At 47.7% G+C, this 17275-nt stretch overlaps 1 protein-coding gene across 1 annotated transcript in view; it reads right to left on the bottom strand.

Annotated features, from left to right (window-relative positions):
- Window positions 1-5238: 5238 nt before the first annotated feature.
- TOP1 (DNA topoisomerase I) overlaps window positions 5239-17275 on the bottom strand; it is a 690967-nt gene continuing 678930 nt past the window's right edge. The window contains exon 21 of the mRNA XM_069652271.1: window positions 5239-6566. Within this exon, the coding sequence (XP_069508372.1) occupies window positions 6464-6566 (103 nt within the window). The 3' untranslated portion in view covers window positions 5239-6463. The remainder of the gene's footprint in view (window positions 6567-17275) is intronic.

Genomic DNA, 17275 nt, shown 5'->3' with positions numbered 1-17275 from the left:
CCCAGGGCGAACTCAGACCCTGGTTGTATCCAGACCCCCTTTGCGAACTTTGTCCCTTAAAGCGACAAAAATGAGTCTCCCCTCTGACCTGAGGGTCAGTGACTTTAGGGTGTTGTACTCTTCTTGAGCACTTTTGAGTGCATCCTCCACTGCCTTACCAAACAGAACATTTGGTTCTATCGTCATGTTGAGAAGAGTGGGTTTCGTCTCTAGCTTAAAGCCCGACTGGCGTAGCCATGCATAGTGCTTGATAAGTGTGCACTCAGCAATAATCCTCCCTGCATTATCAGCTGTATCTAAATTTTTAAGAATGCAGTTAGAAACAGCTTTCCCTCTGCCACAGCGCGAGAGCGTTGGGATTCAAGGAGCTCTGGGGCTGAAGCCATTATTTCGGCTAATTCGTCCCACTTGTGGCAGTTGTAGCTGGCCAGCAAGCTGGTGTTGGCAAGCCTCATCTGGTATGCTGCCGAGGTGGCAACCTTCCTACCGAAAGTGTAGATCTTTTTGCTTTCCTTGTCAGGGGGTGCCTCCGACGAAGCAAGAGATGTTCCTGCTCCTTTGCTCATGGTGGTAACGACCAATGAGTCCATTTTTAATTGACACCTGATGTAGAGGGAGTCGGAGGGGGCTGGTCGGAAGATTTTTTTTAAATGAGGGGTTTACTGCCCACGTTAAGTTAGGGGTTACCAAAGAGGGTTGGATTCACCTCTGTACTGCCTGTAGTAAGGGGATGAATTGGGTTGCTGACCTCTTGTCTCCCAAGAGGTTTGACAAAATCTTTGTCTATTTGGAAGTGTTCAGCTGCTTTAAGGAGTATGTCATTAAACTGGATTTGGTCATTTACCGGTGAGTCTGCCACCGGTGGGTCTGGATGTCTGGCAATGGTATGATGTAAACCTCTCCCTCGTCATCATAATACTGGTCCATCTCCCCTATGTCCCCCTGATCCTCGGAATCCATATATGCTCCAGTCTCCTGGAAGCTTTGGTTGGGGTCATGGTATGCAAGCTGGCCTGGGTCCTGTTGAGGGGTGGCTACTTGTAGGGTATCTGCACAGGCTCTTGTTGCAGCGGGTTGTGAAAGTGCGGCCCCACTAGCTGGAGGCGTGCTCTGGAGATTTTCTAGAACCTGTGGGTTTCTGTCGAAGAAGTTGCCGAGAGGACATGCGCCTCATGACTCAGTCTATTTTTTTCTGCAGACCACTATGAAGAACTTGGGATAGTGGGAGGTAGTTCAGCTGTAAGGAGACCCTTGTGCCTTATAGCCTCTGATATAGTTCCCTCCCTCTGGGCCATGGTCTTCTCCTCCCTAGAGGATTTGCGTGCCTTCGATTTGTGGTGTCTCGAAGTCCGCCCCTTCAGAAGCGTCTCTGCGACATTTGTAATGAGATGAGAATTTTGAGGTCAGAGCATTTTGCAGCTTTCAACGCGACTGTCGCTTATCGGCGTGTGAACAGGCTGTCGCCACATCTTTCAATGTTCGGCTGTAGTTTTGGGCACAGCGCCCAAATCGGACCTCAATTTCAGGGGAATGTCGTGGGGCGAGCGCGATTTCCCAGAGGACAGGGAACTGGTGGACCTTCCCCTTGACGCCATGTGTGGCCTTATGGTCAGTGTTGATGTCTACTTATGGCCTTGGGTTGTGTGTTTAGTGTGGGTATGTTGTCTGTGCTGGAGCCGCCGGGCGTCGTCCCAGCTAACAGAGCCGCTGGCCTGTCTGGTGGGGTCGGGTGCTTGCACGTGGGAATCTGATATATCCAGATTGCCGTTGTCGTCACTGAAGACGCCAATGCTGCCGTCACTGGAGGCACCCTCGGCCTACGTTGTGTGGTGGGCCCAGCATTTTGTTTTACGGTCCTTCAAAGTCTTGTACTTTAAAAACTTGCAAGATTTGCAGTGGCCCTCGTTATGGTCCCTTGGAAGACAAAGGTTGCACACCCAGTCCGAGTCCTTCCAGGGAAATTTTCGAGTAGGATAGAATTTAAAAGGTGTATTTTCCATTTTGTATGGGTAGGGCAGCTTGGCGAATAAAGTGGGAAGAAGAGGAAAAATGTATTCTTAGTTACATCACCCATTCTTCCTACTATGAGGGCAGATGGACAAAGCGGGCTTCCGAGGCCGTCTGGAAGTTCGTCGAAGCACTCTGCAGTCAACGAAGGTAGTCCTTGAAGCTGTCGCGGAAGGTATTGTAGGGGAACGGCTAAAGACAGAAAGAGTAACTACTTCTAATTTTTGATAATAAATCATAAGTTTCTCACTGTAGTGAATAACGTACTCTTAATCCCCTTTCCTCCATACTGCATGGCCGTCCCTCGCTAGGGACAGGAGACAATCTTTTTCACCAGACAAAACCATCACCTTTAAATTTAGAGGCGCGGCCCTGGGAGCATGCGCTACCCTGACTCCGCCCCCCCCGGCACCACACCTCAGTCACCAATGATGCGCCGACAATATTTTATCAATGCCTAATGACACCAGTTTTATTAGGGGGGGGGGGGGAGAGAGGATTTTAGGAACGCATGGAGGAAAGGGGACTAAGGACTACTTAGTCACTACAGTGAGTAACTTCTAATTACTCTTACGTCCTCTTTCCTCCATACTGCATGGGCGATTACAACTGAATGTAGCCCTACGGTTGAGAGGAGACCCTCCTTAGGAAAACAGATTCCTTAGAACCGCCTGTCCGAAAGCCGTGTCTGACTTAGAGCCAGTATTCAAACAGTAGTACTTACAGAAAGCCAAAGGGGTGGCCCAGGTGGCAGCCCTGCTGATGACCTGCCATGGGACCTGCGTTTGAATACAATGGCCGTGGCCTGGGCCCTGACCGCGTGGGCGTTCATGTTAGCTGGAAGCGGCTTGAGCTGCCCCTCGTAGGGCTCCTTCATGGCTGAAACAATCCATCATGCAATAGAGTCCTTGGATGCTTGATACCTGTGCCTTGACCCCCCCCGCCCCCCGACCCCACCCCTGAAGGTGACAAAAGGTGCGTCTGACTTGCGGAAGCCCTTGGTCCTGTCCAGATAGAATTTCAGAGCGCGTCCGACATCCAAACAGTGCAAAACACTCAGCCTCGTCCTTGGGGCCGGCAAAAAACAGACCATTTCCTCATTTAGATGGAAAGCGGAGGGTAACTTCGGTAGGAACGTGGGGTGTGTCCACAGGACCACCTTATCTTTGTGAAAAGTAGTATAGGGCTCTGAAGCCACCAGAGCCTGGATCTCACTGACTCAGCAAGTAGAGGTGAGGCCCACTAAAAGCTATTTTAATGGTGACTAGCCGGGTGTCCGCGGACGCCATTGGCTCGAACGGCTTGTGCGCCAAGGCACCCAACACTACATTGAGGTCCCACACGGGGTGTGGTTTTTTGATGGGCGGGTAGAGTCTGGAGAGGCCCGTCAAATGTCTCTTGACTATCTGGTTGGAAGAGAATATCTACTACAACGAATTTCTGTAGGCCCCTATGGCCGCCAGATATGTGCGGCATGTGTCCACATGCACACCTGAGTGAGCCAGGTGAGCAGAGGAGAGCACAACGTCCAACGTGCACCTTAGAGAATGCCCAGTGAAAGAACCTAGTCCACTTACTCTTCTACTGGCTCTTGGTAGCCTTGCTCCTACACCCTGAATGATCTCTATGTTAGCCTGTGATGGGCTGAGGTGCTTCAGCGTGACCTGCTCAGGAACCATCGAACAAGGGCTAATTTCTGTGGCGCAGGATGAATAACCCTGCGCCAGAAGATTAGCTGGACCTGTCGGAAGGTGAATGGGTGGCCTCTCCGAGAGGCTTAGCAGCTCCAAGAATCACCGTCTCGCCAGCCACCACAGAGCTATCAGAATTATGCTGGGGTGACAAGACTATCATCTTGCACATCACCCTGTGGACCAGGGGTGTGGGCAGGAAGGCATATGCTGTCACGCCATTCCACTGAAGATTGACTGCGTCGCCCAGTGAGCCAGGGCCCCGTCCCTGCCAGGTTGTGAGCTGCTGGCAATTCTTGTTGTCCCAGGAAGCAAAAAGGTCCACCTGAGGATGCCCCCCCATCTGCTGAAGATCTCCAGTAGCACCTGGTCGTTCAATTGCTCCCAGTCTGCTGAGCCTGTCCGCCTCTAAGTTGGTCTCCCTGGAAGGCGGACGGCCGTGAGGTAGATTTGGTACTCCAGGGCCCATTCCCACATGCGGACAGGCTGCACAGTGGATGGGACATGGTACCCCCCACCCCCCTGCTTGTTGACAATGTACATGCTGGCGGAGTTGTCAGTCTGGATGAGGACTTCCTTGCCCCCAATGAGTGGAAGGAAAGTTTTGAGTCCTAGTCAGATGGCCTTGAATTCCAGCCAGTTGACATGGGACTCCTACTGGTTCCAGACTCCATGGACACTGGTTTTATATGTGGCATCTTTATTGTTCTCCCACCACCTTGAGTCACAACACTGACAACCTTTAACATGTTTACATGCTCGGAGCAGGATACCTACTGGTGGGACTCTGGGAACAAGAACACCAAGTTCCCTCATCACAACTCACCTCGAGACATCAGTGCTCAGAAAACTGGTTCTTCCGGTATGCAGTCGCTCACCACCCAATAACTAGCTCTCACCTAGTGCTATACAAGGCAACTTTACGCATCTTGAGCATCCTCTCAGTCAAAGGATCTTTCCCCAAGAAAAATCAAACAGGGTAAAAGATACCCAGGACCGTCGTCTAAAAGCCACAGACACAACATTTTGTTTTAAAAAGGCTTGCAATTGCATCAGTATTAGTGAATACTGTTGTACCAACTACAGATGGAGCAAAACGGAGCTTGAAAACATACATATAAAAGTTGAGAATATGCTACACTAAGACACTTTTGCTGCTGACAATTTGGTAGGCTCAAACTACATTTTGGATTAGGTGCCAATTATCTCAAATAATCACACTGGTTGATGTGCAATGCTTTGCATCACATTTTCCCACATCTAATGCTCAGTTTAGATTTGTTTTTCTTCGGGTCTATGATTTGATGCCTTAAGCGGAAAACCAAATTTAAAATAATCTACCTTTGTACCTTTGCGAACATTTAGGGATTTTGAATCACACCATGTGAGTTGGTGGGCACATACAACTTCACTCAAGCCCAAAGTTTCAATTATTGTTCTTTCTTTAAATCATGACCACTGCGCCAAAGCACCACCACACTGAAATCTCAAACAATGCGACAAAGCAAAATCAAGGAAAGAAAACAAACCAGAGCTTCCATTAAGTCGTAGGAATTTATTTTAAATACCCTACAGTTGATTAAAATGGGGTTCATGATAAAAATAGAAGATACCTGTTGAAGAAAAATGCCGGGGAACTGCCCTTGCACACACACTTGGCTAACAATGCTTAACCAAAAAAAGTTTCACATTAAAAACCTGCTTTTATAATTTTTGTACACAATTTCCAACAAAATATAAATAAAATAACCTAAAATTGATTCTTTTTTTGGACCAGTGCTCTTTGCTTAAAATTGATCTGAAGTTCTTTATAACATAAAACCTCCATAAAAGACCAGATTAGTTTTTTAGAAGAACTTCATCATGGTAAACATCCCATAGGCATAGAACGCAGGCTCACAAAAGCGAATGGGAAATAGTTCAGTCTTTGATTTTCATTTTAAAATGATCAAAATATCCCTCCCAGACACCCTCGCTCGCTTTGCTCTAACTTTGCAATCTTTAAGACAAACGTTTTAAATACTTCAAAATAATTAAAAAGGAAATAAAAATTCACATTTGAAAGGAACACCAGAATCCTCCTCAGATCATGCTTTGTCATCAGCAAGACGTGGGTAGACTTCAATGTCCCCTCCCTCCAAGATGACACAAGAGAACAGACAAAATGTTAAGACCCCAATCACTCTTGTCGAGAACTGCTAATTTTAACCTGGAGGGGGCTGTAACCAGCGGCCCGCAATGGTTGTGTCTCGTTAAAGAGCAGGAAAGGGGGGCGGGAGCGACAGTTGAGGCGGGAGGGGGAGAGAAGGAGTTCCTTTTTTTCTATTAAAATATAGAAATGATTGCAAAACCCCAACTGTAAGAATGCACCAGTAGAATTGGACATAAATACAGTAGCTCAAATCCATGGTTATTGCAATAAAAAGGATAACAAAAATACCTGTTATAAATAGGCATGCCCCCCAGAATCTTCCTCAATTAGGGGAAAAAAGCTATTATGATATCTGAACATTATGGTTTGTTTTTGTAATAGTTGTCCATAGGACAACTTTTTCAAGGCTGCTGGAAACGTTTTTTTCCTGGTCACTATTCTTGCAGATGTTGGTTTGAATGCTTTTTTGGAAAAAAAACTTTAATCTCCTCTCCTTACTCTTCCTCCTCCCCTCCCATAAAAGAAAAGGTTAGGACAAGTAAGGCTCACAGTTCAAGCTGTCTAATATCAGGCTATGCCTTTTGCAGTAAAATCCAGCCCATTTAAAAATATGTTAAAATTCATAGTCTTCTTCTGCCATATCTATGGCCCACGCAAATTTCTCTCGCTGGGTTTTGTTATAGATCTTCTCTATAGGGACACCAAACTTCTTACACCTAAAGAGAAAGAGATTTTTTAATTTAGAAGTTTCAAATTCCTCATTCAACACTTTACAGAATTACATTTGCCTAGTTTCTCATTAGCCCCCGTCCCTATAACATAAGCATGAATGAAATTAGGTTAAACAGATTTAATTAATACAACCAGATTACATGCAGTGCAAAAGCAGTTTCTACAAAAAGAAATATCACTCAAAAACTAAGAATATCAGGGTCCCTAACAATTACTTAATTCAGCCATATTTTTTCAAATGGGAGGCAACTCTCTCCAGGACCCCCTCGCCTCCCCTAAATTTAATCCGAAATGCATAAAATTGTTCAAGGCACAGGCCGGACCCAACAATCTCAACTGCCAGCAGGTGCTTCAGAGCATTTTCAGCGTGTTGCAGTCATGTGGTCAATGGCACCACTACTACTGGAATTCTTAAGCTCGTTTGTCCTGTAACCACATGCCAGCACAACCTGTAACACCAAATTCTTAAGTTTGTATAACCTGTAACCATTTTCGTAAGCCTTGCGCCCATATGCCTGAGGGTTAGGTGCACTTTACAAATGCAATAAGGAATACATTACTCACCGTAATCATATTTCTGGTGCTTGTATCTGCTTAGATTCACATGCGCATAGGCCGACATCAAGTGGCAGCTGCAGAGTATTACAGTTTTCGAAATTCGAAAAGGGACGTCGACAGGGCGTGCCAGTAATACTATCCCTAGTGTGACGTCCGCTGTACCCATGATCCCTCACGCGCCGAGGTCCCTCAGATTGTTTTCATTCTGACATGAGGTAGCAGGGGTCATGCGAGTACAGTTGTATCCAAACAGATATATGTAGACGCTCATAACATCTATGCACCTTCTCTCAGGGGAGGAAGGGTGGGCGCATGTGAATCTAAGCAGATACAAGCACCAGAAATACGATTACGGTGAGTAATGTATTCCTTCTGATGCTTGTTTAATCTGCTTAGATTACAGGCTATGCATAGATTAGCGAGCAGCGTTATGAGAAGGTGGTGGGTTGTGAGAAGGAGTAGCAGCAAATAGATGTTTTAGAACCGCTTGTCCCACCTGTGTATCTGTCTTTGAATGTGTGTCAATGCAGTAGTGCTGAGTGAAGGTGTGCACTGAGCTCCATGTAGCTGGTTTGCAAATGCTGTCTAAGGGGACGTTTGCAATAAAAGCTAAAGTAGCCCCAGTGCCCCGTGTGGAGTGAGCTCTTGGTGTAGAAGGCAGTGTCTTGTTTGATAATGAATAGCATAATTGTATACATTTGACTACCCATTTGGAGATAGTTCTCTTGGAAACGCACTCTCCTGGTCTGCCTGTAGCCATGGAGACGAATAGTTGATCAGTCTTCCTAAGCCGTTTGTTTTTTTCTTCATAGTAGAGAACTGCCCTCACATCTTGTGTGTGGAGTTTGAGCTGAGCTAGTTGGCTTCTGAAAGAAGGCCGGAAGTTCGATGGATTAGTTTACGTGGAACTTGGAAATGAATTTAGGGGAGAACCTAGGGCGAGTCTGTAAAACCAATTTGTCTTTATGGATGATAAAGAAGTCTTAGTTACGTACCTGTAACTGTATTTCTCCAGCATTGGTATCTTTCATAGATTCACATGCTTGAATATTCCCCGTCGTCAGACTGGGAATCCTCGGTGATAAATTTAATAATAATTTTTTTTTTTTTTTTTTAAATATACACACATTGCTACCTAGCAGTGCATGTACATAGCCCATTATGGCCTATGAGCCATTTCATTGTGTGGTCCCTCCACCTCACTTTGGTCCTTTATGGCCCCAGCCAATGAGGTGGCTCCGCCCCCGGCAGCCATCTTTAGATTTTGAACTGTAGAGATTACAGTATGATGGATGCCGAGCATAGGAGCAGCCTCTCAGGGGAGGCGGGCGGGCGCATGTGAATCTATGAAAGATACCAATGCTGGAGAAATACAGTTACAGGTAAGTAACTAAGACTTCTCCAGCATTTGATCTTTCATAGATTCAGATGCTTGAATAGAATACCAAGCAGTTAAAACATGCCACCTATATATATATATATATATATATATATATATATATATATATATATATATATATATATATATATATATATATATGCATAAATACAGAAAAAACATATTTCTGATCAAACCTTTACCATGCAGCAACACAACGGTTACATACTTCGGGAAAGGTGGGAAAGGAGGCTGGTCCTACCTTATACAAAGAGATGGCGGAGCACTGCCTGTCCAACTGCAGCTTCTTTCTTGGTATCTTCAGCCAGGCAGTAGTGTTTGGCGAAAGTATGCAGAGTGCTCCACGTGGCGGCTCTGCATATGTCCTTCAATGCCACCCCTGCGTGGAATGCTGTTGACGCCGCCCTTCCTCTGGTGGAGTGCGCAGACGGCGGTCTAGTTAAAGGGTCGCCTTTCAACTGATGGCAGTGGGTGATGCAGGACGATACCCAGCATGCCAGACTTTGTTTAGATATCTGCTGACCCTTGGTACGGCCAGAGAAAGAAATGAATAGCCGGTTTGAGGAGCGGAACTCCTTGGTTCTTTGCAAGTAAAACTTCAACACTCTAGCAACGTCTAGAGAATGTAATGTTCTTTCCGCTTCAGAAGCGTGATTCTGGAAAAAGGTTGGTAAAACAATGCATTCAGTGAACGACATCTCCGAAAGTACCTTGGGGAGGAACTTCGGGTGAGGCCTTAAGATGACGCGGTCCTTCTGGAACAAGGTAAACGGGGGTTCAGAAGACAAAGCTTGTAACTCACTGATCCTTCTGGCTGATGTGATGGCTATCAGGAAAGATGTCTTCCAGGACAAGAATTTCATTTCGCATCTGTGAATGGGTTCGAAGGGAGGTTGCATGAGGGCTGTTAAGACGGTGTTGAGGCTCCATTCCGGAACTGGTGTAGGTGTAGGCGGATAAGTACACATCAGTCCTTTCAGGAAGATTTTAACCGCTGGTAAGGAAAGTAAGGCTTGCGTCTCCGCGGTTACTGTGTAAGCCGCTATGGCTGACAGATGGACCTTGATAGAGGACAGTGAGAGCCCCGACTTAGCCAGGTGCAACAAGTAAGGCAGAATCTGATCAACCGAGGCCGTGAGGGGATCGATTGCAGAGGTCTCGCACCATTTGGAAAACCTGGTCCATTTCCTGGTGTAGGTGACTTGCGTGGACGGGGCTCTAGCGGCCCTGATGATATCCCAGCATTCCGATGGTAACTTTAGGTGCATCAGTTTGCGCTGCTCAGGAACCATGCTTTGAGAGACAGGCTCCTCGGGTCGTGGTGGAGGACCTTGCGGTTCTGTTGCGTCAGTAGATATGGATGCGTCTTGAGACGAATCGGGGGTTGACAGGATAGGTGCCTCAGCGTCGGGTACCAGACTTGCCGTGCCCAATCCGGTGCAATTAAAATCAAAGAACAATCCTGTTCTTTTACCCTGCGAAGTACCCTCGACATGAGGGGAATGGGTGGGAAGGCATAGAGGAACTTCCCCGACCAATTCACTGAGAACGCGTCTCCCAGTGATTGGTGCTCCGGGTATCTTGAAGCAAATCTCTTGCATTTTTTGTTGTTCCTGGTGGCAAAAAGGTCGATCTGCGGATGGCCCTATAAGGCAAATATCCGTTGGGTTTCTTTTTCGTCCAGCTCCCACTCGTGGGACGCTGAGTATTCTCTGCTTAGCCTGTCCGCTAGGACATTGTCCACTCCTGGAAGATGCTCTGCCCTGATCTGCACCCCGTAGTGCAAGGCCCATGCCCAAAGCTGTTGGGCTTCTTGCGACAGGATCTGTGACCTCGTGCCTCCCTGCTTGTTTGTATAGTGCATGGAGGTTGTGTTGTCCGTCTGGACTGTAAGAACTTGGCCAGCTATAACCGGTAGGAAGGCTTTCAGCGCCAACCTTACGGCCCTGAGCTCTAACACGTTGAAGTGGAGCTGGGACTCTTGTGTCGACCAAGAGCCCTTGGTTTGGAGGTCCGCAAAATGAGCGCCCCAACCTGATAAGGAAGCGTCCGTCCTCAGCAGAAGGGTCGATGTCGGTGCTTGAAACGGCATCCCCTGCAGAAGATTCCTCGGAACATTCCACCATCGAAGGGCCTTGTGCAAAGTCGATGGAATCTGGACAATGTCTTCCCAGCCTCCGAAAGCTTGTTTCCATTGGTGGTCCAGAGCTTCCTGCACAGGTCTCATACGAAGCCTGCAGTTCGGTATGAGGAATATGCATGATGACATCATGCCCAATAGGGATTTGTAAGAGCGTACGGATGTTGTCTCTTTCTGTAGGAAGTTTGAAGTTGAGCGTAGAATCGCTGCTATTCTTTCTGCGGATGGCCTCACTCTGGGAATGCTGGTATCGAGTTCGGCTCCCAGGAAGAGAGCTACCTTGCTGGGAATGGGGCAGGATTTTGTCTGGTTTATGGAGAAACCTAACTCTTTTAGGAGGTTGACAGTCCTCGACACTGCCGAGCGAGCCTTTGCAGCGGAACTTGCCTTTATCAGCCAATCGTCCAGGTATGGAAAAACGTCCGTTCCTGCCCTCCTGAGACTTGCTGCTACCGGCGCCAAGCATTTTGTGAAAACTCTCGGAGCCGATTTTAGCCCGAACGGGACCACTCAAAACTGAAAGTGAAGCTCTCCCACCGTGAACCTGAGGAACTGCCTGTGCGCTGGATGGATCGGTATATGGAAGTATGCGTCCTCCAAGTCTAAAGTGGCTAAGAAGTCGTGCTTGTTTAACCAAGGTAGCACCCCTTGTAAAGCTACCATCTTGAATGTTATGCGCTTGATAAATTTGTTGAGTGCCCTCAGGTCCAAGATGGGTCTCCATTGACCGTTTTTCTTTCTGACGAGGAAGAATCGGGTGTAGAAACCTTTTCCCCTCTGAGAATAAGGGACTGGTTCTACTGCTGCCTTCTGGAGCAGTTTTTGCACTTCGGACATGACCTGTGTTAGCATATGCACTCTGCGAGATGTTGGAGGCAGGGAAGGAGGTTGGTCCAGAAATTCTAAGGTGTGACCCTTTTGGATCACCTGTAACACCCATTTGTCCGATGTAATTGATTGCCAGCGCTGGAATAACTGGCTCACCCTTCCCCCCACCGGGGTGTGGTGAAGAGGGGAAAAACATTGGTCGTCAGTTTTGTTTGCCTTGTGACTTCCCTTGGGCGGAGCCACGTCTGCCTCTATGGGCGTATCTGTTGGATGACTGATATTTATTGTCTTGGTACGTGCCGCCTTGTGCTTTTTGACCATACGAGGAACGACCGTATCGTCTGAACTTGGAAGATGAGCCTCTAAAGGGACGAAAAGACCGATGGTCCTTACTTTTGTCCTTTAAAGAACTGATGGCTCTGGCTGTGTGTCTGTCTTGATTCCCTTCAGATGATCGTCTATCTTCTTTCCAAAGAGATCTTGTCCATCAAATGGCATGTCTAATATCTGCGCCTGGACTTCAGGTCTAAAGTTAGTAGCCTTCATCCAGGCTTGCCTTCTGAGCACTGTGCCGTGCGCCATCTGCCTAAAGCCTGATTCGGCCACATCAACCGCTGCGTCGATCATGTGATCCGATGTTGCTTCACCATCCGCGATTATCGATTTTGCCTCCTCCTGGAGCTCTGGTGGTAATTGTGTCGCCAATTTGGACATGCGGAGCCAAAGCTCGCGATCGAACCTTGCGGTCATGGCCAGCGCATTGCCCGCTCTGATTGTAAGCGATGCAGAAGATGATACTTTCCTGCCCATGGCTTCCAGTTTACGTCCGTCCTTATCCGGTGGTGCCGACAACGGTGAGGAGGGGTTGGCGAGTTTCTTTCTGGCCGCCACTGTGATAACCGAGTCTGGTTTCGTATGACCTCTCAAACAAAGAGGTGCCGAATCTGGAGCTTTATATTTCTTTTCTGGCCTGGACACCAGCGCCGGAGTCGATAAGGGTGTGGATAGGATCTTGGATCCGGAATCCCAGATGGTATCGAGGAGAGGAATTGTGGTAACTGTCCTCCTTCGTTTGTCCCTGTGCTCATAGAGCACTGATTTCCTTTCCTCAGAAGAAACCTGAATTTTAAACAATTCTGCGGCTTTACCTATAATGGTGTGGAAAGAGACGAGATCATCCGGCGGTGAGGCCTTGCCCGGCGAGTCTCTCCTCCTTGGCTTCTCGACTACGTAGTCATCCCACTCACTGGATGCGTCTGGCTCCTGTGTTATTTCTCCTTCTTCTGGTTCAGAGAATTCTCTAAAAGGATCCTCCTGCCAGTCTGATACCGAAATGGTGGACGGTACCATAGTGGGGTCCACATTCGGAGATCGCGGTCTGCGCGATGACTGTGGCGACGGGACTCTTGTAGGTGAAGCACTGTGGGTGCTGCTCCTTGGTCTTCGAGCAGGTTCCGGTGATCCCATCCGTTTTTGCGGTCTACTCCTGTGAGGAGAACAACCAGATGTGCCTGGAATCGGAGATGACTCTCTAGGAATAATTCCTGATTCTATGGGATCAATCGGAATTTGCTTCTCCTTTTGCCGCCTGTAAAATTCTTCTACAATCCTCTGCACGGATAACATGAGTATCGGGTCATGAGGGTATTCGGATTCTCCAGTGGACGGTTGCCAAGGAGGGCTGTATTGTTTAGGTAAGGGACCGGTGGACTCTTCCATCACTTCCGCATCAGAGAATTCTTCCTGAAGAATTACATCCGGAAGTTCTGTCATGTGACCCAAAGGTGAAAATTGCTGTACCAGTGGTTCAGTTTCAGTATTCTTCTCAATGACATTGCTTTCAATGACAGGAGTTTCAAATGTGGAAGGCCGCAATTCCTCCGTAATTTGCGGTGCTATCTTCGTCAACAAACATCCCGTATGAGATTTCGTCGACGACTGAGATTTTCCCGTCGACGAGGGCTTCGCCGGCGACGGCTGAGATTTTCCCGTCGACGAGGGCTTCGCCGGCGACGACTGAGGGTTTGCCGTCGACGAGAGCTTCGTTGACGAATGTGGAATGCGTTTCGTGGACGACTGCGTCATGGATGAATGCTTCGTGGACGAGTGGTGTTTGCTCGTCGACGATTGCTTCGCGGTCAACGTGTCCGATGACGATGATCTTATTGTCGACGATGTCTTAAGCGTGGTCGTCGTCTTTGCTGGTTTCGTCGACGGTATGGCCGATGATGGGCCTTTACCTTTCCCATCATTCGTGGGCGGTTTCGCCGCCGACGACTGCCCCCCCTGTTTTTTGCAAACTCCTCCTTACCTCTGGAGGCAGATTTTGCAGACTTCTTCTGACTTGGTAAGTCAACTGGAGGCAGAAAGGGTATCAATTCCAGCTTCCTCTTTTTGTACTTGGGAGAGGAACTCCTTTCCACTGAAGAGGCCCTTCTCTTTGAAGTTTGTCTCTCAGATGGAGTGCTGGATTGGACAGGAGCTGTTCTGACAGACTCTTCGTCCGAAGATTGATCCCTGGATTCCAGGTAAGAAAGGAGTCTTCTATGCCTGTCATGAAGGGTCTTGGTGGAAAAAGTTCTACAAATCTCGCATTTTTTAATGTCATGTGGATACAGACAATAAATGCAATGCTCGTGGGGGTCTTTGTTGTAAACCAATTTCTTTTTGCACCTCGTGCAGTCCCTGAACAGGGAAGGCTTCCTGACAGCCTGAGGTGCCTCCATTTCTGAAGAGAAGTTCAGTCGACGATTTTGAGAGGAAAACAACAAGTTTTGTCTCCAAGGTTAAATGGAAACAAAGCCCCTGTGAAGGGGAACAAAATGGAATAGATTTACTAAATATATTCCACACAAAAGTAGAAAGAATTTGAAAAAGCTCAGAGAGCTTGAGGATTCCCTGTGTCTGTTAGACTGCGGTGAAAAATCTAAAGATGGCTGCCGGGGGCGGAGCTTAAGCCCTGCCACCTCATTGGCTGGGGCCATAAAGGACCAAAGTGAGGTGGAGGGACTACACAATGAAATGGCTCATAGGCCATAATGGGCTATGTACATGCACTGCTAGGTAGCAATGTGTGTATATTTATAAAAATAAAAAAAAATAAAAAATGTATTATTAAATTTATGACCGAGGATTCCCAGTCTGACGACGGGGAATATTCAAGCATCTGAATCTATGAAAGATCCAATGCTGGAGAAAGGGTCCTGCACTGACCAGGCTTGGAGTTCGCTGACTCTTATGGAAGTAATAGCCACTAAGAAGGCAGTTTTATAGGTAATGTTTTTAAAAGTAGCTTGATGCAAAGGCTCGAAGGGCGGGTCCATGAGTTTTGCTAACACTACATTGAGGTCCCAGCCTGGCGGGGGATTAGAGACTGGAGGGTGTAGTCTTTTCACTCCCTTCAAGAATGCTTTAATGACCGGCACTTTCCACCACTAAACTTTACCTTGAGAGGTGGTGTAGGCTGATAAAGCTGCTAAAGGGACTCAAAGAAGAACCAACCCTGAATCCAACAAGTGGAGCATGTATGTTAGAATGTGTGCTATTGGGTTGATTTGTCTAGATTGGCACCAAATGACGAATCTCTTCCACTTGAGGGAACAACAGTGTGTTTGGTTTCCGTGCTTCCTTAAGAATATCCATACACAGTTGTGGCAGATTGAGGTGTCTGACTTCAGGAGCCATGCTTCCAAGTTCAAAGGGTGAGGTTGTGGGTGAATCATTGTCCCCCCCGTGTTGAGTCAACAGGTTGACCTGGTACGGGAGCTTGATGGGAATCGCACATGGCCAGCTTGCGTAGATGTGGATACCACGGCAGTCTCGCCCACATATGAGCAACTAGGATGAGTCATTTGATACCCGTGTAACTTGTTCACTATTCTGCCGATTAATGGAGTCGGGGGAGCGTAAGCAAATTTCCCTGACCAGCTCATCCATAGGGCGTTCCCCTTGGAGTCTGGTTGGGGGAACCTGGACGCGAAGTCTGGGCATTGCTTCTGTTCTTTTGTTGCGAACAAGTCTAGAGTAGCCCCATAGCAAGAAGATGTTGTCTACCACGTCCGTGTGTAGTCTCCACTCGTGTTCTTCTGGGAGAGGATCTCTGCTGAGAGTCCGCTAGAGTGTAGAGTACTCCTGGAACATCCCTTGTTTGAGTGCCCATCTCCATATTCTCTGTGCCAGTTTGGACATATTTGGAGAGTGTGTACCTCCCCGTTTGTTGACATAGAACATTGCGGTGGTGCTGTCTGTCAGGACTTGTACCGACTGGTTTGTTAGGTGGGTCTCGAAAGCTTGTAGTGCTTTTAAGATCGCCAATAACTCCAGTAGGTTGATGTGGTTCTGTGAAGTAACTTGTGACCACAGGCTGTGTGGTGAAGGTAGTGGGCCCCCAGCCGGAAAGTGACGCGTCTGTTGTGACGACCGCTAGCGCTTCCGGTTCGTGGAGAGGTTTCCCCTGGAGCAGATTTTCCCTCAACCACCAGCGTAGGTTTTGAACCAGTGTAGGCAAAACCACCACTAGATCTGCCCACTGACCACTTGCCTGAGACCATTGTTTTGCCAGCCATTCCTGCATTGGTCGCAGGCACACGTTTGGGACCAGGTAAATGCACTATGCCATCATGCCTAGCAGATGCATAGCAAACGCATAGCTTTGCGTACGCTTATCTGGAGACCGCCTTGATACTGGGGTATTTGCCGAAGCATGTTTTGTACTCTTTCTATGGATGGGAAGGCTAAGCCTGTCTTTGTATCTAACAGCCCCTATGAACTGTTTTGATGTGTTTGGTACCAGACTTGACTTTCTCGTTTATTGAGAAGCCCAATTGGAAAAGAAGGTCTATGGTTCTTTGCGTGTTTATGTTGCAAAGATGGTAGGATTCTCCCGTGATCAGCAAGTCGTCCAGGTAGGGGTACACTGGGATTGCTTCCCTGCAAAGGTGCGCCCCCACCACTGCCAGTACCTTGGTGAACACCCTTGGAGCCGAGGCCATCCCGAAGGGCAGCACTTTGAACTGGTAGTGCTGGTCTGCTACTTTGAATCACAAGAATCTTCTGTGCGCTGGAAGCATTGAAATATGAAAATAAGCATCTTTTATATCCAATGTTGCCATGTAATCTCCCTCAACCCCCGGTTTAGCAGAGGGATTACTTCTTGTAGCGTTGCCATGCAGAATTTGAGGCTTGACAAAATTGTTTGCAGGGCGCAGGTCTAACACCAGGCGCATGGTTAGATCCTTCTTTGGAACAAGGAAGGATGTTGAATAAATACCCCCGTTTAACTGGTTGTATGGCACGATTTCGATGGCGTCCTTGAAGAGCAGAGCTTCGACTTCCTTCACCAAGACGAGTAGTTCCTCTCTTGACTGTCTTTTCTGTTGCGCGGGGCGGTTTGATGGGATTACCTGGAGTTCTATGCAGTAACCTCCCGCTACCGTAGAGAACTCCCACTTGTCTGATGTTATTCCCTCCCATGCGTGGGTGAAGTGAGATTCGTCCCCCGACTGGGGAGGCATGGGAGGGGCCTAGTAGCGGAGCGTCATTGCTTGGAGGATGTTCCTCTACCTCTGGTAGGGGAACCTCTCCCCTTTCCGTGACCTCGGTGCTGGCCTCTGGTATAACCTTGGGAGGCCTGTTGGCTTATCTAAGGAACCCTAGTTTTGACTATAGCCGGTGCCTCTTTGTGCATTTTGTCCACAAAAACGCTGAAAAGGATTGCCTCTTTGGTTTGTCTGTTGGCCAAGGGACTTGAGCGTTTCATATTCATCCTT

This window comes from Ambystoma mexicanum, chromosome 3p (genome assembly GCF_040938575.1).
Source record: "Ambystoma mexicanum isolate Mex_15411 chromosome 3p, UKY_AmexF1_1, whole genome shotgun sequence".
NCBI lineage: Eukaryota > Metazoa > Chordata > Amphibia > Caudata > Ambystomatidae > Ambystoma > Ambystoma mexicanum.
Note: the sequence above shows the minus strand (reverse complement) of the source record. Positions and strands in the feature narration are given on the sequence as shown.